The sequence below is a fragment of the Scatophagus argus genome, chromosome 10 (genome assembly GCF_020382885.2).
Source record: "Scatophagus argus isolate fScaArg1 chromosome 10, fScaArg1.pri, whole genome shotgun sequence".
Classification (NCBI taxonomy): Eukaryota; Metazoa; Chordata; class Actinopteri; family Scatophagidae; genus Scatophagus; species Scatophagus argus.
Window position 1 is genome coordinate 10,579,826 of NC_058502.1, and position 26,601 is coordinate 10,606,426.

The 26,601-nt window shown below is 40.3% G+C and overlaps 3 protein-coding genes across 5 annotated transcripts; 2 read left to right on the forward strand and 1 right to left on the reverse strand.

Annotated features, from left to right (window-relative positions):
- Window positions 1–205: 205 nt before the first annotated feature.
- On the forward strand, window positions 206–5,760 carry wnt8b (wingless-type MMTV integration site family, member 8b). Its single transcript, XM_046401347.1, has 6 exons — window positions 206–321; window positions 1,238–1,271; window positions 2,059–2,197; window positions 2,698–2,823; window positions 2,966–3,108; window positions 4,348–5,760. The coding sequence occupies exons 1-6, from the start codon at window positions 251–253 to the stop codon at window positions 4,912–4,914; spliced, it is 1,080 nt and encodes a 359-aa protein (XP_046257303.1). The 5' UTR covers window positions 206–250; the 3' UTR covers window positions 4,915–5,760.
- Window positions 5,761–8,131: 2,371 nt separating this feature from the next.
- cuedc2 (CUE domain containing 2) lies at window positions 8,132–25,232 on the reverse strand. Of its 3 annotated transcripts, XM_046401840.1 has the most exons (10): window positions 24,942–25,098; window positions 24,171–24,253; window positions 23,920–24,063; window positions 23,738–23,799; window positions 23,414–23,535; window positions 23,094–23,261; window positions 22,924–22,988; window positions 22,776–22,836; window positions 22,506–22,668; window positions 8,132–8,345 (listed from the first exon to the last, which is right to left on the reverse strand). In XM_046401840.1, the coding sequence occupies exons 2-9, from the start codon at window positions 24,242–24,244 to the stop codon at window positions 22,522–22,524; spliced, it is 843 nt and encodes a 280-aa protein (XP_046257796.1). In that variant the 5' UTR covers window positions 24,245–24,253; window positions 24,942–25,098; the 3' UTR covers window positions 8,132–8,345; window positions 22,506–22,521. The 3 variants fall into 3 exon arrangements, with proteins under 3 accessions (XP_046257796.1, XP_046257795.1, XP_046257797.1); XM_046401839.1 differs by lacking the exon at window positions 8,132–8,345 and having other exon boundaries at window positions 20,531–22,668; window positions 24,942–25,232; XM_046401841.1 differs by lacking the exons at window positions 8,132–8,345; window positions 24,942–25,098 and adding an exon at window positions 24,526–24,923 and having other exon boundaries at window positions 20,531–22,668.
- hif1an (hypoxia inducible factor 1 subunit alpha inhibitor) lies at window positions 9,525–20,427 on the forward strand. The gene is made up of 8 exons (XM_046401838.1): window positions 9,525–9,952; window positions 13,573–13,823; window positions 14,417–14,565; window positions 16,543–16,688; window positions 17,079–17,185; window positions 17,851–17,914; window positions 18,013–18,123; window positions 18,433–20,427. The coding sequence occupies exons 1-8, from the start codon at window positions 9,773–9,775 to the stop codon at window positions 18,487–18,489; spliced, it is 1,065 nt and encodes a 354-aa protein (XP_046257794.1). The 5' UTR covers window positions 9,525–9,772; the 3' UTR covers window positions 18,490–20,427.
- Window positions 25,233–26,601: the final 1,369 nt, after the last annotated feature.

Below are 26,601 nucleotides of genomic sequence, written 5' to 3' on the forward strand. Positions count from 1 at the left end.
CTGATCATTTCAGTCTCTCATTGGTGCAATACTTCTGATTGGTCAAGAGAGTAAGTAGGGGGAAAATCTTTAATTAAGCAGATAATCTCTTGTTGGGACGAGAGCAGCTCCATTTCAGAGCCCCCCTCCTCGACTCTTGGAAGGCCTGGTGAGGTCTCATGCGCTGGTAGCTCAGTTTCCTCGCCGTCGTTTGACTGTCTGCAGGCTTTGGACGGGCGCACAGTCACCGTCATCCCCCTCACCTGCCAGGATGTTCATGCATTTGGAGGTTTTTTATTACATTTTTATCCTCCTGGCTCACATGAGGTCGTACTGCTGCTGGTGAGTTTGATTTAGTGTGAATATATATATATTCATTTATTTATTTATGTTTTTTTTTATTTTGTGTCTCAATGACATTTATTTCAGTGCAATCGATTTTGTCAGCGTAAAATTGCTTTTAAGCCTTTATTGATATATTTTGTTCGCACATCAGTCATTAGTCGCTATTATTCAAAAGGCATAACACGACCCACAATATTACTTTTTGGAAATAGTGCAAATAAGGAAAATTGCTGCTTTTTCCACGTGGTAACTGGATTTATTTAACTCATTTCACCATACCAGTCTCTGATAAAGCATCCTTTATAAAGGGTTGAAACTAATGACTTCATTAATGGTGAATTAATCTTTTACTAATACTTTATAAATCAGCTGTAAGAAATTATTTGGAAGAAGTTTTGGGTTGCCAGGTTGTGACATGTGACTGCATATTTCAACAAAAAGGCACACTGTCTGGACCAGAATGTATTTATTAACAATTTATCAACACTGAAAACTGCAAGACTGAAAGATTAAAGAAGTTTATTGGTGACTTATTGACTTTTATAAAAGCACACTTGATGGTTTATTAGAAGGTGTAAAACACATATAAATGGATTATATTGTTACATTTATAACTTCATTACTTCCAAAATGAAAGAATAAACATCAGCCAGTGGAATTTTCTTTACAACTTGGCAAACCCAAAATTTCAAGTAATCACATATTAGTGACAAAGACGTTGCTCTTAGTGTGCCTCATTTCTTCCATTTCCAGAAAGTTATAAACAAACTTAGCAGTTTTTCTCAGTAAGGCTTGGGTGCCTGCTGGCGTCACGGTTTAACATGTTACAAAGCGCACTAATGAGAGATGTTAGCAGAGGAATTTGTGAAGGACACTGAGCTTCCCTGAATGAATAAGCTGTCTCCTTTTCCAGGTCAGTGAATAATTTCTTGATGACTGGACCCAAGGTAAGCCGACTTTCTTTTGATCTTTTCTCCCTCTGTCCTCTTCCCAAAATACACAGGGGCAGAAAACAAGCTTTCTGTGCAGGTTTGTTGTCTTTGTGATAGCTTAACTCAAGTGTATTGACAAGCTCTGCTACCCCTCTTCATGTAACAACACCACTAATGATATATCAGTGATATTCTTGGCCCTTTGTGATGCCCCCTGCCCCTCCATACACTTGACCTTATACGGAGACTCTGTGTATGGCATCGCTGTAGTGGGTGGTCATCATTAGTGAGCCAGACCCCTGTGAAAGAGGTGGTACTCCATCTCCCCAAAGGCCACTTGAGACATATTAGTTATATTATTGTTCACACAGCCTGAACAAGCAGCCGAGATGAGGGCGAAAGCCAAGTACCGAGCATATTTCATCATTTTCACCGCAGCTGGTAAGAGTTGGAAAAGCAGAGTAACTTTTAAAGGCAATTCACATTAATTTGTCATGAAGCTGACACTGAGCATGATCTCAATAAGGTGTTATTGATACATGTTCTACACTTGGATAATCCTGAGAAGGCCAGTGGTAGGGCACATTTCAAAAGTATATTCCACTGACTTTAATGGATTTATCAAGTAGGATGGAACCAGTGGCATTTTTTGCATCAAGTAAATGTTCCCCAAAGACCATCTGGGTATCATATCATGCCAGATGATTCAGAACCATCTCAACATGTTGTCACTGTTGCAAGATATGGGGCCCCTGTGCATTATTTTATGGATTTAATGTATCCTCTGTCTCTGCTGCTGTAGGCATACCTGATCTACTCCAGCAGCGTGGCAGCAGGAGCTCAAAGTGGCATAGAGGAGTGCAAATACCAGTTTGCATGGGACCGCTGGAACTGCCCGGAGAGAGGTCTGCAGCTGTCCACACACAGCAGCCTGCGCAGCGGTAAGTCCAGAGACCCCAGAGACGAGGCGCCCTAAACACCACTTTAAAAGGGGTCTAAAAAGGGTTTTGTAATTTTTTGTTGCAAGTGTCTGGGTTAGAGGGGAAGATTTTGTTTCCCTTTGTGAAATAGAGATGTTTACTCAGTCAAAACATTCACCACTCTTTGGGAAAGTTACAGTGGGCATGGCCGCTAGAGGCAAAACAAACACGCTAATCCATTTCACAACATCCCACAGAGTCACTGCCTTCTGCTTGTACACAATAAATAAACAGACACAATAAATCCTATACCGAGAGTCACAAGACACAGAGTCAAATGTGATACACAGCACACAATCAGCTTCATGAAGGCACAATTTAGAAGTGTAAGAGAACATTAAAGAGGGTGTAATATTAGAAATGAGACTTGTTCTGCAGGTGGCTGAACTTACTGAGAGATTGTATTATAATGTATGAAATTCCTAACGTGAAGGATAGTCACTGAGCCTCTCTGTTGACAGCAAATCGGGAGACAGCGTTTGTTCATGCCATCAGCTCGGCTGGAGTCATGTACACTTTAACCAGGAACTGCAGCCTTGGCGACTTTGACAACTGCGGCTGTGATGACAGCAGGAACGGACAGCGAGGTACAGTGAAGTACAAAAATCTGTACATAACTACCTACAGTGGGAGAAATTCATATGTGAAAGGATGATTTTTTTTTTCTCCTATCATTTTGAGTCAAATAACACAGATAATTTGAATTTAGTTCTTTCTTCACTCTCCCAGGCGGTCACGGTTGGCTGTGGGGCGGCTGCAGCGATAATGTCGGTTTTGGTGAGGCCATCTCCAAACAGTTTGTCGATGCCTTGGAGACCGGGCAGGATGCACGGGCGGCTATGAATCTCCATAATAACGAGGCTGGACGCAAGGTACAGTGGGTCCTCTCACTTCACACCACGCAGTTGGCAATGACAGATGAGCCCTTAGTGAAAGATGGTGTGCAATTCGGCCTTGATTTTAACCGTACAGTATTTAGACTCGGTGGCAACTTGCTTGGTTGAAATTTTGGGAATCCCTCCGGGCCCTCCAACTGATTGCACAGTGTAAAGCACCTTTTGAATCATTTTTTTCCCCCTGTTCAGAATTACACTGAGTGTGCCACCCAAGCATCCCTTTCACGTTGCTATAAGTGAGGTGCCACTCGTCCCCAATAATAACAGTGTGTTCGGTGTACCAGAAGGGCCTATTTACCAGTGCTGAATGCCCCCTATGACAATACCTCAACTTGAGAATCTCAGGATCACTGGTGCAGGCTTAATTAGAGATCCTGGGGAGCCAGACATTGCACGGCATTCTGTATTATGCTGCTTTTTAAAATAAGTGTTTAGTTTTATTCTTGCAATAAGGATCCCACATTTATGTTGGTCTTTGTTTGGCCCCGAGGGAGTCTGAGGGGACCACAGGCATGCAGCTGAAGTGCTCTTTGTTTACGGTGCCTTTGCTCCCCCCTGTTGGGCCCAAGGATCCCCATGGCACCTGGAGCATCATTGTAACAGAAAAAAATGGGGATAGAAAGAGAGAAAAACTCCTTTTTCATTTCTCCACTCAATGGGACTCTCCATTGGGTCTTCTCACACTGGAAAACATGTTGATAATGAACATGCTAAATAAATACTCCTATTTCTTCTGGGGGGACAATGGGGCTCAATGTGAAACTTTGATTCAGCCTCACCTCAACAGAAAGTTCATCCCCTCCTCACGAAAAAAAAATTGTCCCTTTTCAACCGACAGCTGTTTTGTGTCGGGTAAAGTCAGGAAACACTGAGGACTACAAAGAAGCTCAGCAATGGACCTTGAAGCTATCATTTCTTCCTTTCAGTGTATTCATCCTTTTTTTTTTTACTTAACTGGAAAACTTTGAGAATACAATCAGCTAATTTGACAACTCATCAATCAAGAGACAAGAGACATCCTGTCCTGTTTTACACACTTACTTCCATAGACACACATGGACATATGGGTGCATGCATGCTCTCATCTACAGAATCAGTTTCTTTGTTTTGACATTTTATTCATATCAAACTAATATTCTTCAACATAGTAAAATATAAATACAATTATATTAATGAAGTGGATCTTCCCTCTTTCCGTCCTTTCTGTGTCTCCAGGCTGTCAAGGGGACCATGCAGAGGACATGTAAGTGCCACGGGGTGTCAGGAAGCTGCACCACCCAGACCTGCTGGCTGCAGCTGCCAGAGTTCAGGGAGGTGGGAAACTACCTGAAGGAGAAGTACCACAGGGCCCTGAAGGTGGATCTTCTCCGAGGGGCCGGGAACAGCGCGGCCAGCCGGGGGGCCATTGCTGAGACCTTCAGTTCCATCTCTCGCAAGGAGCTGGTCCACCTTGAAGACTCCCCCGACTACTGCCTGGAAAACCGCACTCTGGGCTTGCCAGGCACAGAGGGCCGCGAGTGCCTCAAGAAGGGCAAGAGCTTGAGCAAATGGGAGAAGCGGAGCTGCAAGAGGTTATGTGGAGAGTGCGGGCTGGCCGTGGAGGAGCGCAAAGCTGAGATGGTGTCAAGCTGTAATTGTAAATTCCACTGGTGCTGCGCAGTGAAGTGTGAGCAGTGTAGAAAGACGGTGACCAAGTACTTCTGTGTAAAGAAAGGAGGTCAGAGAAGGAATGAGAGTGCGGGTAGCCGCCGGAAGAACCTCAGGCTGAGGAAGAAGCACTGAGCGTCTTCATCCCTTCTCTCCCGCTGTTGTCATATTTGTACCATTGCAGCTCCTGTCAACACCTAAACAATCTGTGCATGTTCAGTTAGCTTGTTTTGGACAAAAATGTAAAAAAAAAAAAAAATACAAAGTCGGACCACCTTTGTTGTCATTTGTGCAGTAAAAGATAAAGACGGTGGAATGTGCACAAAGCCACGTGACAGATAAGATAAGAAGGGGATGTTTTACATTGTTGTAGAATTTTTGGTACAAATGTATTTAAGATATATTTTTATACTTTTTACAACATTTTGAAAAGTTACCGGGCATTTCGGGAGTATTTCTCTGACTTGACGACAAAGTCTATTTATTTTCATACGCACACTAAAACCTTGAAGAGAAAACGGTAAATTTAAACAGTAATTTGTTATTGAGTGATGGATGATCTGACTGTTGAGCAATGGCATAATTAGCTTTTACAATCTCATTTTTTAAAAGAACCAATTGAAATGTTTTACCACGAATGCCTCAGCCTGTCAACTATTACTGCCGAGCTTTGAAGTTATTTAGAAACATTTGGACATTTTTGACAGTCCACTCTTCTGTTATCTGGTTTGCCCTGACCTTTGCTGCCCTCTTGATGTATTTAATTGTATATAAAATGAAGCACTTTGTACTGTACATTGTTAATTTATTGCACAGCATTTTCTAGTTTTGCTTTGTTGCTAGTTGCTTTTGTGGTTTGTTTTCTGTTAAAATGAAAGAATAATAAATCCTTCAACCTTCCACATCATTCAGCCTGAAGAAAGTGTTCCTCATTCGTTAACATACTCTTTGAGACAGTAATACCTGATGGTTTGCAATAAACACAACCTTACTCTTCACATTGTTCCCGTTGAGGTTAGGATACCAGCAAGAATAGAAAACTTTCCAACTCTTCGTTCCGTCACGTCTTTCTCAATTTCGACTCAACAAATACCTCCCGTTCTCTCCTTCATCATGGTAATCCTCAAAGAGCCCCCAAACTCCCAAGCGCTTGGAAGTTTCTTTACTGTTTAATACTAGTTTAATTAACTTTGTCCAGACAGAGTAGGGCCATGGGGGTGGAGGGCATGAGGCAAGTTGCCCTTAAAAATCATCCCGCCTCTAATTTTGTATGCTAATCTCCTTTTTCACGCTGCACCTCCTTAGGAGTGGGGGAAAGAAATGTTGGGAAAACTTCGGGTTGCTTGTGCAAGGCTTCCTGCGGCTGTTTTATTTCTGGGCCCACCTATTTGGATCCTTTCACTCCTCTAGGGCCTTCCTTTGCTCGATTTAACAATGAATGCAGAGCTAATCAGCTCTCTCGGAAATGCACCACTGTCGAGGAAGGTAATCCCTTCTTCTCTACTTTCAATGGGCTGTCGCCTTCTAAAGGACTTTGGGAAAAGGCTTTGCACAGATTCACACTGTTCCCTCAAAAGAAGTTAGTTCAAGTATTGTGCCCAAACAAGTGGGTTTTATAAACACATGCTTGCCAGGATACTCACCCCACCTGCAAGTAAGAAGTGCCAGGCCCAGGCAGACTAGCACATGGCAGCCGAAGCCGAAACCCTTCAGACGAGATGGGACATGAAAGAGGAGATTAGAGGTCCTATTGAGAAGGGGGCGTTCATTTCTGCACCTTCCTCCTTTTACTCAATAAAGTGTCAAGGAAACACCTTGTTGACATCTTATTTACCAAATAATGATCATAATCAAAACTCCTCCCTCCTCTGATGACCCCTGTGGGCTGGCTGGATTGCCTGGCACGCAGTAAAAACCCTCTCGCTGACAAAAGACCCAGCATCCCAAGCCTTTGTCCTGCAGCTCTGTGGAAGCCCTGCAATTTACCTCGATAGTGAGTCCAGCAGAGGCACGTCAAAATATTCATTCACTGCATTTTGAAGGCAATGCAAAATCATAATTAGGACATACATTGAGGATTAAACCTAACAAAACCACACAACTTGTGTGTGCAGGGTGCATCAATTTTTATTTGGGCTTTTTGCTTGGTTAATTACGTGAGTCATGGCCTTGCTCACTCTCAGCAGAAAAATTTCCCACATACATACACCCACGTGCAAAACATAAGCGCTCGAAAGCTGTTGACACAGCAAGTTGTTAATATGTGGGAAAGCCAGATGGAAAAACACATTTGGCCATTTTTAGGTTCAGTTTGACACACCTGCGACACTGCTTACAAAGTCAAGATCAGTTGTGCACCAGCAGCAGAGATGAAAGCGAGGGCAGCGTAGGAAGATGATATATACTTAATCTGGAGAGTGCTGGGCTACATGTTCAACTGGGAAAAATATCTGTGCTTCAAAAAAGATGCTGTTGTCTTTCATCATGAGTGTGGTTTTGCAGTCATAACAGCACGGGCTGCAAAAGGTTGACTATGAAGGTCACATGAACAACTAGAGATCACAGTTAAAGTAGAGGAAGGGAGATGAGCTCAAAGAAAGAAACAAAACACACACACACACACATTGTGACGGCGTGCGAAACAGCACATAACGCTGATCTTGGCTCAGACTACGCTGTTTCCTCCCACCCAGAGAGTGACACGACCTCTGACCATGGGGTCTGAACTTCCTTCTCCCAGCCTGGCCCTGACACGTTCAATTTGCCATGACACATGAGGCCTAGGTGGCGGAGAGAGAGAGAGAGGCGACACCACGGAGGAAGAGTAGGGTTTTAAGCAGATGCTTTCTCACAGTCAGTTTAACTTGTGTAGAGAACAGCAGACATCACTGATAGAAAAGTATCGCTGTTTTAATTTTTTTTTTGTTGTTGTTTCTTTTTATCCTCCACTATGGGCAGCAGACAATTGTGGAGTTGGAGTTTTGGTTAAAAGTAGAGTGATGTGTTTGTTGTTTAAAGTAACACTTTTGTGTCTGTGCAACATACCATAATAACCTATAAATAACACAGAGAAAACATCACACAAACAGGACAGATTTCTCTCAGGTAGGAAGTGATATATGGGAAATATGGGAAAACGACTTATAATGCTTCAGAGAATCCTTGGCTAATAGGATTTGGGGCTTAGGGGTTTTGGACCTACAACACCTAAAGGGGCGAGGGTCAGTATGAATGTGAGAGAAAGCCAACACAGATGAGCGGTAAGTCTATGTGCTCTTAAAGTGTTTTTTAAACAAAAAACTCAGAAAAACCACAGCTGCCAGTGCTGTATTGTACATTATTATGTCAGCTTGTTAGAAATTATCGCTTTGGCTCAAGAAACGGGATGTTTGCATCAGGAAATGGTTTCATTGTAACAGTAGCTCCTCAAGAGAGCCTTTGTTTGGACAGCGGCACATCTGTTGGGAAGGAGACAGCAGTGGTGTATGTGATTGTTGCTATCAGCAGGACTGAGATACAAGCTTCTTGAGGCTCACCGGGGTGGTCAATCTCCTGGCTGTGGGCTTCTGCAAAGAATGGGGAGAAGAGGAGCATCAGAGGGATCAACTCAGCTCACTGATCTGCACAGGAAACACCGAGCATGGGAACCCAGCAGGGAGCCGAAAACTAGTCTCTGCGGCGGAAATCTGCTGATAAAGCCTGACTCAAGTAAAGACATACATCATGTATCAGGTTTTATTAGAAAAAAACATCAAGAAATGCTTTGGTAGCTTTCACCTAAAATTAAGAATGTTTGTGGCTTTAAAAAACAACCCTTCACATAAAGGTTAAAATCACAGAGTACCATGATCAAAGTGATTGATAAGATGTACTTTAATATCTGTCTGACATTGACCAAACAGAGCTCGATCAGTTCACTGAGCAAGGTACAGTGTGCCCTTCTATCCCATGAAGAGTGATTGTACAATGATCAATACAGTAATGCTGTGGCCATGATAATCATAGTTAAATATTGGCTCAGCGTTTCAAAAGTCTTTCATAGACAGACAGACAACAAAAGTGGGGGCTCATCTGTGTTGTGTCCTGTGTTATACTTCACTACAATCAGACAAGACTCTGAGTTATTGCTTCTTACTGCACTTTGCATAGTCTAAGAACTAATCAGAAATAGCAGCACCACACTTTAAAGATACTCCACCAGTCATCAATAGTAAAACAACTTTCATTTAAATAACTGTTAAAAAAAATCTATTAAAGTAAAAAGTGTTTAAACTTTTGAATAATTTAGTTTTTGACAATGCATCATATTTTATATACTCATGAAATGTTTTGTAAGTAAAATCTTGGTCTGGAAAGTAGTAAAATAAGTAACTACAGTCACTACAGCTGTGAAATAAATGTAGCGGAGTAATGGGTACATTTCTGTCTGAAATGTTGTGAAGTAGACATGCAATAGCATGAGATAAAAATACTCAAAAAAAAGTACAAGTGTTGAAATATACATAATTAGACTTGCGGTATTTTAGTAAACCCTACGATGGTGGTTTCCTGAAAGCAGCTTTAATCACTCATTTTCAACTTCACAATCAAATTTCTGAAAGACTGCAAGAAAAGCAAATGAAATGGTTCCCTCTAGTGGTAATGATAAGTCATTACAGTATGAGCATTTAGACATCCAGTACACTAGGTGCCGCTGTTCGTGTTCTGGGCTCAAAATTAATGAATTGTTTCCCTGACTATTTTAGTTTTGTCGTGTGTTTTCTGGCTGTCAACACGATGTGTAAACACCTACACGGATGAGAACCGGAGGGAGAGGTTGTGTCATCAGGGCTGCCCAGTTTCTTTTTATTTATGCAATAGCTGTGAATATTTAAAGATTGCATGATAGTCCAGCTGCGCACTCTGGAAGAGACAGAGTCCGGAAGACAGGCTAGTCTCTGGTTGTTTCATTGTGAGGAAGACGGAGGCAGCTAATCAGTGCTTGTCGACGAACATGGCAGCGGCGACCGTTGTGGAGGCTGACCTGGCGGAGAGCGAAGGCTGCACCGGTTTCACTGGCGTCCAGAACAGGGGCTGGGACGAGTCTCAACTCCGAAAATATTCTTTCCCAACTAAGCCCATTCCCAGACTTTCTCACACGGACCCCAGAGCAGACATACTTATAAGCAACGAGGTAAACAAACTTAGCTTGCTGAAACTTTCAATACGTCTAATTTTCTTCAGAAGTTAAGGGATCTCAGACCTAGCTTTAATTGTACGTTATGTTATTAAGCACAGCGATATATATTAAGAGTGACAGTGAACTGTATAACGCGGTAATTTTATTTAGGTTAATGTCTCATCTTGGTCTAAAATGAAAGAGTTAATTCTAAGTCATTGCGCGGACATCTATACACAGATGTGGCCTAATTTTAGAAGGCAATTTACAATGGTGGGATTAAAATAACTCTATGTTAAGTGATAAATCCGTATGGCTGAGAAAATAAGTGAAATTATTAGTCGATTGATAGAAAAAATATTCGGCAACTGGATTAGTATTTCATTAAACATCAATTAGTTGCTCGTTTTTCACATCAAAATGCCTGAAATGTCTCTGTTTCAGTTTCCTATGTTAAGGGGTTAACCTTATAAATTTCTGTTACTGACATTAAATTACTTTCCAGTGTGAGTAACAAGAAAAATGCATGTTTCACTTTTAATTACTTGTACATTAAAGGTACGGTATGTAAGAGGTTTATTTTAAAACACTCAAACTAAAATCAGAAGGTGAAGAGAGAACTGTTGACATTATGTGTCCCCGCATGACCCCGCCATGTCTTCACCGTCCACGGTATCAGGTGCTGATCTGAGCCTCTGTAAATCACTTGTTGTCAAACTGTTGGTCTTGGAGGATGTATATGGTCCTGGTCTGGCTGTGTTCACTGGTTGATTCTGGTTCTCTTGCCCACTGCTGGATTCCCTCAGCCCTGGGCCTGAAGCCTTTTGCTGGAGGTGTAAAAGCTAACAGTCCATTGTTGCTCCAATCTCCCACTTCCTACAGTGAGCTGACTATTAGCCGTAAAGCTAACTGACCTAACTAGTTAAGGTGCAGCTACAGCTAGCAGCAGTTTGCAGTTACTCTGGTGATATGCTGCCCTTTATTTGTTTGGTATGAATGAATTCAACAGGTGGCAAATTCTTACATATTGCACGTTGCACCTTTAAACTAAACCCAACGATAAAGGGTGTGTAAAAGTGTGACTTTGCTTGCTATCAGTGGGCTTTTTGGAGTTTTTAGATTAGCAGCCTAGTAAAACGTAGTAAAAAGTCCATTTGGGATTCAAATTCAAGGGTAATTTTATCAGTGATGTCACATCAGCTAGTTCGACATCTGGCTGGTGATGGTTGACTAATAGTTTGTGTTTCAATAAGGAAACTTGTTCACCTGAGTAATGCTTATTAATGTTTGTGGTTCCTAATAAAGTTATTTCTTTTAGGGATGCATGATATAAATTATCAGCAAGATGATGGAAAATTTATATTATCAGCTAACTGCCGATAACGAAATTAAAGCCGATAAATAAAGCCGCAAAGCATCTACACACTCCTGTACAGTGTTGGGCAGTATGCATCTTTTAAAGTTGGTTTGCGATACACCAATAAACACACAAGAAGAACAAGCAGAGCACGCTGTTGTCGAACTCACGATGACAAAATGCTGCAGCGGAGTAAAGCAGCGCAATGTAGGCTAAAGAGCCAAACGTGTTGTCGTTGGTGTCAGTGGTTGTTTGTTTGTTTTACAGTTTCAGAGGAGAACAATGAAATTTGCAATACATGTTCCATGAGGGTTGAGACAGGAGGGAAAAGGTCACAACAAATCTTATTAAAGCTGTTGAACATTAAATTATCCATCTTTGCTCGCTGCATCTCAGCCTTTCTAACCTTCAGGCATGCATAAACTACAGCTCATGAACTTCTTTTTAAAATACAAAAATGTGAAATTATTGGTTATCTTATTGGTCTACTATGAGAAGAAGTTACTGCTTATCTGTATCGGCTGAATAAACTCCATATCGTGCGTCCCATATTTCTTGTGTGTTTCGCTGAACCTGTCCCTTCCGTCGAGCCACTCGTAGACGTTGGCCTGCCATGCTTCCCCTTTTTTTTCCACCCAGATTTTGATGATTCTCTTGCACACTAACCTACAATAGTCACCTCCCAAGGAATGGTTTACAGTAATAGTGAAACAATAATCTTATAAAACTTACCCATGTGCAACATTAGACATATTCATTGAGATACACAAACACCTGCTGATTTGATTGTATTTGTTAATGCCGAGATTCATAATCTGCACTGAAATGTCTGCAGTGAGATGCATGATTCAGTTCAATTCTTGAGTGCTTAAAGTCAGCATCATATAAGAAAAATTGGTGTGTGAAGTAGAATGTGTAGACAAAAGACGTTATGAAGGGCAATAATTTGTTATAGTATCCAGTTAACATTATTGGGGAACATAAACGCAAACGATAAAACACATGCATTTATGCACTGTGTTTCAGTTTATGCACAGCAGTGGGCACGGATTGCACTCTTGCATATTTCTAGAGGAAAACAGACTAAAAGTGAAATTTTATGTGTTTGGTATTAAGAAATTGGAGAGGTTATGTTCATGTTGTGCAGGAGTTGTTTGATAGTTTCTACAGTTCTGGTGAAGGACTGAATAGAATAATGAATGAATATCTCATAGTTTGTTTGGTATAGTTTACCTTAAAGAGAAGTTATGTATACCATGGCTCACATTAGGACTGAATCTGGTTGTTAAAATTGACATTCAACACACGGGCGCGCGTACGAGAGTGTTGATATGTCCAAATATGGCTTGTTCACACTGTCGCCGGATTAGGATGGATCACTGCAGACACAAAGCCCATCCAAATTAAAGCAGTGCGCAGCGCTGAACCCTTGGGGACACACGGGTAGCATCACGGCAGAATCGAGACGCCAAGATGCGTTTTTATTCTTTAAAACGACACACAAAGCCGATTGTACCACACACGTCAGCCTAAAAGACCCACACCTGAAGCGACAAAGAGCATCGCATGTGTGCTGGTTGTTTCTTTGCTGGCAGCTGCAAACGCGCTCATAAAAAGACCCATAAGACCAAACTCGGACTCAGGCCACGCTAAAGTTAGGCTGTGGAGGCGGTGGGGGGTGGGTTTCGGGCGGCATCTTTATCCGCGCTCCCCGGGCGAAAGTGAAACCGAGAGCCGGTGCAGTGAGAGACGGGCGGCGGGAGCGCGCTCACCGGTCTACGTTCAGTTGGTCACGTAGCCCTCGGAGCTGTTCAGTGCCATACACTGCGCTGTGCTGCGCGGGTGTATGCTGTAATGCTTTCCTGTCGCCTTTTATATGAAAGTTTAACACAGACAGAAACATAAATGTATGTATTTTTGGGGCTTGACACGCACGCAGCAGCAATTTTTTATGCAACGTATCTTTTTCTTTACTCTTTGGCCTTTTGTGCAGTTTTATATGCAACTTGTTACGATCTTCACGTAGATTCTGAAAAAAATACGTAAATCTTAAAGTATAATCACGAGATGAATAATAATGAAATACCACAGTCACTTTACAATAATTATAGACAGTAATGTAGCCCATTTAGCAGTGCTGCACTGACTATTTCTCATGGTATTATTCCTTAGAGATGTTGCTTGTTTTTAGAGTGTATGTACTGCATGAATACATCCTTTACAGTGTACGGTATCTCTGTAATAATATTGTACTTAAATATCATGTATCTGTTTTCAGGAACCGGTTGTTTTAACAGACACAAACCTTGTGTATCCGGCTCTGAAATGGGACATTGCATATCTCCAGGAGAACATTGGAAATGGAGACTTCTCTGTTTATACTGCAGAAAACCACAAGTTCCTCTACTATGATGAGAAGAAAATGGCTAATTTTGAGAACTTTGTCCCAAAGTCGCGGCGGATGGAAATGAAATTCTCTGAATTTGTGGATAAAATGCATAGAATGGAGGAAATGGGAGGAGATGAGAGGTAAGATTCATTTAACAGGAATTTTTAAGTGTGACACAAATATGATGTAAGCTATGTTTGTATCAGCTCTGCCCAGGTGGCTGCTCAATCTGAACAAAATCCTCTTTTTGGAGCTCAAATAGGCAAGTGACCCAAGTGTCAGCAACAAGAAGTGATTGTGCTGCAGGGGTGTTTGACACTGAGGGGTGTTTTTCTCATGAAATGTAACGCAGCACAGGAAAGTGGAGCGAATGACTAAGCACTGACACAGGAGAATCAGGGTAGAAGCATATAACTGTGACCTGACTTGGCTTGGCTGCACACACACAGATCACTTACTGAAGTGAACACACTGTTTGACCTGCTGATGCACACAGTGTTTGTTACCTGTTTGGATCCACACTTCCTTAAGTGTGATATTGTTCTTCATGGTTTAACTGAGATGTAGTCTGCTGCAGTGCACGTACCCTGTAAATGAGCTTATATCCTGAAGGCATATTTATAGCACCTTTTTAAAAAAAAAAAATTGTTGAATTGCGATTTGTTTTAGGTCTACGACTGTAAAACAAAGGGCCTCATGTGTTTGCATTGTCTCTTTTCTCATCCATTTCAAGGGTGTATCTGCAGCAGACGCTGAATGACACTGTAGGGAAGAAGATTGTCCTCGACTTCCTTGGTTTCAACTGGAACTGGATTAACAAGCAGCAAGCCCAGAGAAACTGGGGACAGCTGACATCTAACCTGCTGCTCATAGGCATGGAGGGTAAGAGATAGGACATAACAGTCTGTGAGCCAGGCCCCCAAATTCTCCTGATGGTTTTTGGCAAGGTATGAACCCCCATGGTTGTAAAATATATCAAGTCATTGCAGTGGTGGTAGCTAACTTATAACCTCATGGCAAAACACAATTTAAAAAACTATACAAAAACAAAGAACAAAGCATTCTAGCTCAGAACGGTTCTCTCTCATAAGTGACCCATTCTCTTTGAAAATGTGTGGGATTACAGCTCACACTACATGCTTTTCAGAAAAGTTTTTAAAATTAGCATCTCTTCAGATGTTGTCCATTACTGGCAGTGGCAACACTGTGGCCAATCACAACATAAGATGTAATTCTGTTTTCGTGAAAGATTTTACAAAAAAGTTTCCTTTGTACCTAACCCAGAGAATTAATGAATCAGAATCAAAATTGTCTTTATTGCCATTGTAAGTGAAGAGGTTTCACATTACTAGGAGTTTGTCTTGGTGATTGGTGCAAACATAGAACGTAAGAAAGAGTAACATATAATAGTAGAATGATATAGAATAAGGTAAAACAAAATAAAATAAGATAAGTAAAATAAATATGGTTCTGGAGGTAGTCCAAAGGTGAGGTAGTGCATGGTAGAAGTGTAGTGCAAGTAGGTGAGGTAAACAGTGCAAATTTAAATACATAGATTTGATAATTGTTATGAAATTCAGTAAGATAAATATAGTCTGAGTTAGTAAGATTCTCTGCAGAGGTATGAATGTGAATAAGTGGCATGTATTGTGGAGCACTTTGAATAGTCGTCAGACTATATAAATGCAGGCAGTCACAATATAAATGAAGTCTCAAGGACTTGGATAAGAGGTGAAACATCTTCAAAGACAAATAACTAAGTCCAGTTGCATTCGATTGAATTTTCCTTGAGATAACCATGACCTGGATGAATGAGAGTATTCACAGTCTTATAAATGAAGTCCATTTACATCTCAAGAGGAGGTGTCTTCAATGTCAACAAGAAGAAGCAGATGTCCACCTACTTTTTCCTGCTGCCCCTGCCATAATAATGTGGACTGATCTGATCTGCTCAGAAAACGCATTAAGTCTTTGGTATTCTGTGAAAAGATCAAGGCCCCTTTGTTTCACACGTGAGGCATTAAAACCCATACAAAGCTTGTAGGCATAGACATCTAAACTAGTCATTTACATGTCATCTGTATGCCTTAAAGGCATCAATGTAATCAAAAGTCATCAGCTGCCACCATGCTGCAAAAACCGCATCACAAAACATGGACAGTGGGCAAACTACCAGGCAGGTATATGGAATAGGTGTTTGTAGAATGACCCACAAGTGCAGAGGATACAAGATGGGGGAGAGGAGAGGAAGCTGAACAGTTGGTGGTGCTTTAGATGAAGTGCCAGCCAACACACGATGCTGTCCTAGATTAACTGTCCTCTAATGTTCACTCCCAAGGTGTGTGTGTGCATGTGTGTGGCAGGATGGAAAACATCATAACATTGATAAAACTCAAGTAATCTTTCCAAGAGTTCTTTTCTTTTACCTTTTTGGGAGTGATATTAATATGGAATTTATAGGAAAAAAGTATTTAGCGATTTGAATTTCTGCATACATTCTATACAAACCCATGTAATTCTCTGTGTGATCAACAATAACCATTATGATGAATATATATATATATAGTACTTTACATTAGACACTTTTTATATTAGGGCAGTGTTATAAAATGCGTGAGAGCAAACACAAAGCTACCACTGGGGCAATGCTATCACATTTTTTTTTTAAAACTATAAAGATGTATACGTTGCCAGAAATCATCAGCATCATTCTCCTCAGATATTACTGACCAGTCCCACTGACTGAGTACAAGGAATGCAGCTTCTGTTCTACAGTGTCAGATCATATGGCTCCTCATTTGTCATGCCCTCAATGTTTTTTCACACATCACATTTTCTATTAATATTCTCTTGCCATAGGCAACGTGACACCGGCACATTATGACGAGCAGCAGAACTTCTTTGCACAGATCAAAGGCCATAAGAGGTGCATCCTCTTCCCCCCCGACCAGTTTGAATGTCTCTATCCATATCCTGTGCATCACCCCTGTGACAGACAGAGCCAAGTAAGCCAGAGATTTGTAAAAATCCACCTCAAGTTTAATAATATAATAGTTAGTAATAGTTTATAACTTTGTGCAAAATTCATGATTTAGCTCTGTTATCTTCATCTGTAGTGGTAGAGATAATTCACAGTTCTCATAAATCTCTCGGAGGGAGGAAATCCCCTTAAAGACATTATACAGTAATGTCTACACATTAATGAAAGTTAATTTGAAGATGTTGTGTTTAGATTACTTGAAATAAGGAGACACATTTTTTTTTTAAATAAAGCACATTATTCTAAAACAATAATTTTACAGTGAATGTCAGAAAGAAAATAAATGTGTTTTATTTTTGATAAAGACAGATGTGGTGTGTTCATGTTTTTAAGAATCCATATTTTTCATTTCTAGGTTGATTTTGATAATCCTGATTATGAGAAGTTTCCCAATTTTAAAAATGTTGTTGGCTATGAGGCTGTTGTGGGCCCAGGAGATGTGCTCTACATCCCCATGTATTGGTAAGAAGAATAGCCTTTCTACACAAATGATGTATACCAAAACACTGAACACTAAAATCAGTTCCAACACAAAGTCATCTGATTATCTCCAGGGCATCGAGTTTGTTGGCTGCGCAGTCGAGCCCATGCATTTTAATGCTTGCTGCATTTCAGTATGATAATATTTTATTTAACTGCTCACATTGCTGTTGGAAAATTATTTATCTTTTTTTGTTGTTGTTGTTATCTGTTTACTGTGCCTTATCAATTGGTCCAGAAATTGAATTGGTCTTATTTTATAAACTCATCTTAATGGTAAACAGAAAATATTCACAGTCATAGTCACTGTTGTGTGCTGATTTAAAGTAGTTCACTGGCTTCAACTTCAAAAGGTCGCATTACAATGAAAACTTTCCCTGTACAAGCACCAAAGATTAAATTTCCTTGCACTTGCGTTTTCTTTTTATGTTATTATATGCTACCTGCTTGCCATATTCCCTCTTTCTCCCACAACAGATGTCTGAGATGATCTAATCTCTGTCACCTTTTATTTCCTCTTGCCTACACTGCCTTGTGTTTCTTGAATATCACTTGCATTCATGAAGCTGACATTGTTTGTTGTCAAGAACTGCAGAAATCTGAGGGTTTGATGAATTTAGTCAGATATTTTTTTCTTCTCTCCCCAGGTGGCATCACATTGAATCACTCTTGAATGGTGGAGTGACAATTACTGTAAACTTCTGGTACAAGGTACACATATTTGAGTCATCGCAACAGTTAATTAAACAGTTGTACTGTCTCTGCTGCGTTTCTTCACGATCACTCAACTATTTCACCCATCTGTTCAGGGTGCCCCCACACCCAAGAGGATAGAATACCCCCTGCGAGCTCATCAGAAGGTGGCCATCATGAGAAATATTGAGAAGATGCTGGGAGAAGCACTCGGAGATCCACACGAGGTAAAAGCACTCTCTTTTATGTCCTCATTGCAAACCCTTTCCTCTTGTCAGTGTACTGGTTGCATAAGTCACACATGAATGTCACACTGCCAGTTTCTAGAACATGAAATCAGATCCACATTTAGGTCACCTGTTACATGAAGTCCCTGGGGCATGCTGACCCTTCCAGCAACCCAGTTACTGTGAATATTTATGGCTTACCTGATTTAGTACGAAGATATATGCATTCTGGGACAATGAGTAAAATATTATGTCTGACACGATATGATTTAGCTGCTCCCAACCAAAAATCTTTGTGTTTTTCTGTAGGTTGGACCTTTACTGAAAACTATGATCAAGGGCCGATATGACCAGGACCTCAGTTAGAGTCCCACCCTTAAAACTGTTAATTGGACTGCTTTGGAAACTGTACGCATGTGAAAGTGAGACTGCTGCGTGTGCAATGCGCATTCAGACTTTGAAGCTACGCATCACTGCATGGCAACAAGCGGCCATCTTTAAACCATTCTGCTTCGTTCGTCTTCAGAGTGCCACGGTCATCGCAGGTACAGCAGTAATCAGCAGTTACAGAGGACACATCTGACAAAGTGATGGGAATTTACCCCGCTTGGAGAAGTTTTATTGATGAAGAATAATTTACTTCAAGTCTAAGTATATTTATGAGAGACAGTCTCATAATTCAAGCTAGTGGGTGCTTGGGTGCATTTGCTCATCCAGTCAGTAGAAGTCGTCTGACATTGGTACCTTCAGAACAACCTGAACATTTTGACCACTAATGGATGAGACAAGGGGATCATATATACAGTACAAAAAAATCTGTTAAATTCAGGACATCGTTCATACATTAATGTAATAACACAGTTATAGATTGATTAGTAAATGTGGAATAACTATACTGCACACTCTCCATCTTTACCACAAAGACAGCTTTAAAACTGATTTTGTTCGCACCACTTAAGATGACTGATCTTGTCAAGTGTTTTTGAAATATTTATCCATGCAATCTGCATTATCTCTACGTCTGCTTACATGGTTTTGGGGAGGGATCAGCAAGAATTCAAAGAAGGTATAGGCACAGTAATAAAGCAAAAAAAAAAAATAGTGATTTAAAATAGTGATGAAATATGATCAAAAATATGCGTGGGTATGGAAAAAGGAGGCTCATGGATTATGTGACTGCTAAATTATTTTAGCTGAGTGATTGCTTTGTGTTGTATTTATACTCTTACTTGATTTATATTTCAAAGTCTTTTTTGGATGTGCTATTCTCATTACTGGTAATAGGTAAGGTGGGCACTGAAAATAAATGACATACGACCATCTTAGTTGCAAATAAAGTTAATTTTAAGAATGAAAGAAAATTTTTCAGAGTAATTGCAGATGGTGTTAAATGATTTATGTTGATATTATTAATGGACTGAACCAGCAGGACCAACTGCAGTGCAGCGTAATGTACCATCTAGTGGACAAGTTTGCAGTTGCATGTAGAGCTTGATGTGTCATTGCCTGGTCCATGCACTATGCTGCTACAATACAAATATTTCATATATTGTATTAAAGGTAGCAGATACGAAATAAAATTGCACTGCAATATGTACAAAGTTCTAATTCCAAGTGAAATTGCTCTTATGATTACTGTATGTTAACAACAAATGCAGCCATGTTCTAAAGACTTCTGGGTTTAAACACAAACTCAAAAGTTTTGTAAAAATGTACATGAAACAAAAAGGGGAAGATAATGTCATATGGTGTGCTGTACGTGCCAAACCAAAACACAAACCACTGGATGGACATTTCCGTATTCAGAAAGTTGTTTGCCTGTGACAGTGAGTAAATCATCAGTATGTGGTGAATGATAACATGGGAATGCCCAAGCACTTAATTCACCAGGAAAGACTGGTCTGATTAAGGTTCAGTGTTTGAATTGCTGATAATATGTGCATACATTTCTTACAAGCTGCATGATGATGGAACAAGGCTACTTCCTGTGTTTGGGGGAGAAAAAAAAAAAAAAAATTACCTGATCTAAAACTGATGTTTCATCTTTGTCGATGGCTTGGTTAACCCCATTTAATGTGTGTGCCTTGCTTAACGATGGCCGGGCACTAAATGTTGCGAGGATCAGTTTTGTTTTTTGTTTTTTTACGTTTTTTTTTTCACTCTGGCATTAACAGCTTTACATGTGGAACTGAGAAAGATTCACAGAGATGGAGGTATGTTATTGATGGATGCCTGCTTTTCGTTTTGAACATACAGTATGTGCTGTCCTTGTTCCTCTGAATAAAGTTTGTTTGCAAAGTTGTACATTGCTGAGTTCTGAATGACTGCTGAAAGATGTGATGATAAATAAAATATCTGACCCATCTGAAGGTAACATGAGCGAATTATCCAAAGAATACGGTGTGAATGATTTACAAAAATTAGTATTTATTTTGTATAAATTGTGCGTCAGTGTTTCTCAAAGCGCAGGATAAAGACTGTTTAAACAGATTTTCTACAGTAACACCATCATATCGTAATTAAAGACAACATTGCTGCTGATGACAAAATATCAGTAACAACATATCTTTACAACACTTGATTGTGTTACACTTACAGTCAGGAAAACTATATGTTACCACCAATCAAAAACAACTGCTTATAGTCGCTCCAAATGGATGCACAAGGAAACATAAACAAGAGTATCAGAAACAACTAGTAAAATAAAAACCAGACTGACCCATTTATCCTAGGGCAGGAGAGTCAAATAAGAAACCAATCGTAAAAAAACAAAACCAAAAAACCACAACCAACAATCACAAGCGAAGCAAAATCCACACAGTACACATGAAATGAGTCGGGGCAGAGGACCACTTCAGTAGCTTCATGTAAACAGACCCTGGAGCACACGCCAGGCCTCTTCCCAATAAACACATGATTAGAGACTTGGCAAATCTAAACATCTATATCAAAAATAAAGATAATGCTGTTGGGAGTGAACTTTGAAATCAAGTCCTCCAGCAGCATGTTTATCCCAACATTTAGGGGGGGAAAAAACACAGTCCACTAATTTAGTATGCCAAAAACTGTAGTGCTGTAATAGTTTGAAAACCCCTCGAGAATTTGTTGTGCTAGAAAATTAATCAGCAATCAATTAAGTAGTGACAGATTAGAAAATCTCACTTTTGGAGGGATTTGTAGGCATACTAAGGAGGATTTCCCGGAAAGACAATATTTAGACTCATACAAAAATAATCTCCCTTTATGACTCACTAGAAGTGTGTGGTGGTGCCTCCATCCTCAGAGACATCGCACTCCACCTGTATTTTCGGATTATTTTGCTGTCTGGGATGTTTCTGGGTGTCAACGAATCAGGACAAAGATAGTCCACTGCTGGGTTTCATGGCCAGGCTGTCAAATACTGAAGCCTTGAGCCACCAACCCCACTGATTTACTGCACATCTGACTGCATGTCTCCGGTTTTAAAGCAGAAAATCTAAAATCTAAAATATACATTGTCACAGTGCGGCACTAGCTTTGATCTCAATGCTAACTGAAAACAACACACGTTCTGAGTTTGACGAGCAGCATCTCTATTTGTTTAAAATCTGCCGAGATGTCGTTGAAATTCTACAGCCGCAGAATCCATGCGAGCCTGATCTTAAGTGCTATGAACTGGACGTCGGTAGCACATCACAGGTATCCAACCATGGAAAACCACATATTAAAACTGTAGGTGAGATCTGTCGTGGCTACCCAGTGTACAGATGTTCAGTGAAACATCTCTCAGTCAAGAGTTTCATTTCAAAAGCATTTTGTAGCACAACAAATCCTTCAAAAGGGAAGGCTCGACCGAACAGCAGTGTATTCCTACATGGTGTAAAAGTAGATCTTTAAATGAAAATGGCATCGATGATTTAATATCTGCATAAAAAGCAGTTGAGACTCCAGAAGAAACTCTACAGCACCAGTAAAACGTATTTACAGAAATGACAGTTGGTTCATCTCTACAACTTTATGTCATGGTTTTTAATGTATACTGTACTAAGTTAAAGAAAATCCAAATAAAAAAAGAAAATTAACATTAAAGACAATATCAGTGCAACATCAGACCTGCTGAGATGGCAAAAGTATATAGGTTAGGCTGTTACACAGAACACAAGTTACAACATCCCCACCAAAATATCATACAAAAATTCAAAAGCTCCTCGAGAAAGTGATGCAACTGAAACACTGTCACGTAAAGTTTGAACCAAGGCATATAATGGTAACAAAGTTTTAAAATAAGCCACCGTCACACTAATGAATATCTTTCCTTTACTTGGGAAAAATCTAACAAATCCGAGCTAAATGAATTAATAAATAAAAATAGTGTAAACAGTATCATCAATAGCTGCTCTTACGGTATTGTGCTCGTCATCAATGGAATCTGTACTTTCGTGCAGGCTTGAGGTTGACATATGTCTTCTTCATGTCCTCTGTCTCATCTTTCTTGACAAGCTGATATCGCTCTCCTTTTGTGGTTACCACCTGGTTGCCATGGTACCGAACTAGCTTCTTTGGAGCCTGTAAAAAATCACACAAGTGTTTTTATTTTTTTATTTCAAGTATTATTGCATGAAATGGATTTGATAAAGCTACATTGTGTATATGGATTATAAAAAGAGACTTGCATCTTTCGGGGCAACAGGACGGTGTGTTTTGTTGTCATCCTCATTATCCACCAGCATGTACCTTTGGAGGAGAAACACAGTCATAAACATGGAGACAAAGAAGTGAGCCCAGTTCTGCTCTCCACAGGGTAGTGGCTGTCTTACTCACTTCTCAAGGATGCTCTCTTTAAGCTTCTGGTCTGCCAGTGAGGAAATACTCTTCCCATGGTTTACCTGAAGGAGGAGGACAGCAAAAAAGCATAAAATCCATCTGCTAACATACACTAATTAGGAGTCGACTGAACTGAGACACAATGGCAGTGTTTGCATGAAATTCACATTGAGAGGAGTGGGGCTGAGTTGGACGTCGCCCTCTATGATAAGGCGCACAGCTTCCTCCATGTCTCCTTTGGCAATGGACAGGGCGCTGCGAGCCTCGGACAGACTACACTTGGGAAACATCTCCAGCAGATGTTGCTCCTGGGCCTCCCACTCAGACACTGGTAGCTGGACAAAGACACATGTATATTTCCTCCAATTTAGACTGATGTAAATATTATCACACAATGAGCAAAAGTGGAATGATAGTAATTCAAAAAAAATGTAACGCATCAAGAAAGGAAAATAAATAATGTGGTGTTGTTTGGTGAAATGATAACCTTGGCAGTGGCGCCCTCTGTCTGTGTTTTAAGGCACTGCGTTCCTCTTCCTGGAGGAGGTTCAGTGGGCAGGGTGCTGAGTTTCAGTGAAATCTCCTCTGTCCTTGCCTTAGGCACATTTTCTTAATCAGCCAATTAAAAAGGAAACAAATATATTAACAACAGTAAATTGTACTGTTAATGTTAGGTTGATGATCCCTGTCTCACTGTCCATTAAAGTCTGTTTGATGACTCCTTTGGCAACAATATGACAATGAAGAAATCATTAGGAAAGATAGGATGTCACAATTCTGTATGTATTGGAAATGATAATAAAAACACTACCTGAGGACCGAGCAGTGGCCAGTTTTGAAGCCAGGCTGAACATCATTTCACAGACTTTGACACTGTAAAATGGAAGAAAAAAAAAAACACATTTTGTAAAAATAAATGATAGAAGAATCTTGTTGCCAGGTCTTGTTTATTACCAATACTCCAAAAATAAAGAAAAATGTGCTGATGTTCACCTATCAATTTCAGCAAAGCCAGGTACGTAAGCTTCAAGCATCTCTGCAAAGACCTCCACGTCAAAGTTCTCCTCAACACTCTGCTGGGAGCCAAGATCCTCCAGTACTCCAGTGATGTAAGACAGAAGAACATCATCTAGTGTGCTGCATTGAATGACAAAAATGAAATTATTGTAAATCTGAATGAACTAAACGTTTTAGTGAAAATGCAAAAAAAAAACAAAAAACCCAAAAAACTGGGAATTGTTTACCTGAGATCTGCATCGGGAATGTAAGTCCGAATAAATTCGTACAGCGCATTGTGGATAATTTTGTGGAGGTCCATTGCGTTCTCCTATTGTGCAGTAGAAGAAATACTAAGTTTAAGTGCTGGCTCTGGGCTACAGTAGATGGTCAAAGCAGTGACTGCAAACCTTAAATAACCATAACATAACAGTTGTCACCCATGTACCAAATATGGTGCCCCATCAGTTCAGCCGTGCATGGAGATGTTACAAAAGCTTTTCTTACGAAAGCTTGGTTGTGAAAGCTTGCTGCAGCACCTTATCGTGTCAAGCTAGGACGCTGAATATGGACAGTGTTTGAAGTATTTTATGCATGACTTACGTGAAAGCCGTATCAGTTGGTAGACTTCACGATTCATTTGAAAAATATCACCAATGAAGTTAGCCAGGTTAACATTGCTAGTTATTATCGGCTAACGTGATGATAACGGTTACTTACGAACGAATACGCTATCATTAGCTAAACAAAAGCAGGACATCCACGTGTTATTATGAACCTCGTACAGCGATTTACTGCACGTCCTGTCAGATTCCTCAAGATTATCAGTGCTTTTTCAGCATAAGGTTAATCTTCGTCCTCATATCCAGAAATAACGGTAGGTTGTTAGCGGAACAGCGCTAGCTTAGTGTTGTTAGCTAGCAAACAACAACTGCTAGCTAACGGTTAACGCTTGATGCCAAACCAAGCTCGGTTGTTTGCACCGTATAGACTTTACGCGGAGTAACATTAACACTTACTGTGACAGATATTATAGGGACATGAAGCTCAAAGTTTAGCCCAAATGCATTCGGGGGAGGCTGGTCAGAGAGCTGCTGCTGGTTTGCTCGCTCGATTCAAAACACACGGACGTCATTTCCTCTGGTTGTAACGTGTGGCGTTATAGGACAGAGTGCCATTGGATAATCAGTAATCCACCAAAATCATTAATCCTGGTTTGTTTTCAAGTTTCCCTTTTCCTTTCTTTCCATTCTGAATAAAAACATGAAGAAAAGCAGCACAGGTCACTTGAAAGTGAAAGTAAACATATAAAAATAAACGCCAAGAGGACTGAATGGATATTCTATAACATATTCAAGCACAATAGGAGTCCCTTAAGAAAAATAAAAATAAATCAATAAACCCGTTATCAACTTGATTGCATGCAGTTTGATATTGTGCAATAAGTTCATTGTTTCTTGTAATGCATTTTGAAATATGAAATAACAACATATGTAAAAAGTTTTAAAACAACAGAAATTCTCATGAGGATGTCACTGAAATATTCCCTACATGTAAGGTAAAGCATAATAGGCTAAAACAAACAAGATATGTGATACCACAAGCAGCTAACATGTTCAGTTAGGACTTCACTTTAAATAAATGCAAAGCTTTCTGTCAGCCATCTTTGTTTCCTGACCCAGTGTCTGAACACCCTTCCAGCCTACACTGGGCCAGTAAATAGTCTACTCTCACTTGGACATTATCTTATATCTTTTGCCAGATCCATACATAGTTGATGATCAAAGTGTTATCTGAGGCAACATCAGTGATGTCATCAGATCCTGCTCTCAGTTACCTCCGCCTCTGTTGGTATTATAACAGATATGTACCTATAAATCATTAATGCCCACCCAATTGTTTTCCTGCTCCCTTGGCAGTATCTTTTGCCGGCTGTAGTATTTCATCGGGAAATATGGTACACGCTCCTGATAAAACAAGAAAGAACAATTCTCAACTTGGCTGAACTCTGTTTCAACTCATGAGCTCATGGCTAGACAGGTCGGGCTGAGGTATCGGGGCAGAGCGTGTAAAATCTACAGAGGAGAGCATCTTGGTTTTCTCCATGTGTGTCTACAGCTGACACTGAGGACAACCTGCCAGCCGTGTAACACATACTAACACACTTGCGTGCACTGAGAATTGTGCACCAGTCTGGCCTTCTGTGATATTATGTTCACACTTGCATTTACATACTAAGAAAATTTAACTGCCAACGAATATTAATGATCCCCAAGCCGTTCTGGATCTTGTATACAATCAATTTCATCTGCCTCAATTCAGAGTTCAATAGTAAATATCAACTCATACTAAAACACCTATTGAAGCTGAAACTGGTTTCTGTTTTTTTTTTCTTTTAAAGTAAAAGCTGTCCCAACACAAGGTGGCAGCATTGAGTTATTAATGACGGCAGGACCTTGTCCACGTCTCCGAGACAGTCTGCTCTTGATACCTTTCAGCAGAAACAAAACAACGGGAAAGATTTATTGCTGATATCAGATTCACAATAGTTTACAGCATGTTGGGTTGTCACCTTTGAAGCTCCCTGTTCATTGTGTACCAAACAATGGCCTTAAAACACAGGGTTGTGAGTGCAGAGGTCCCCAGTGCAGAGGCAATATTCTTGTGGTCAGACAGTAA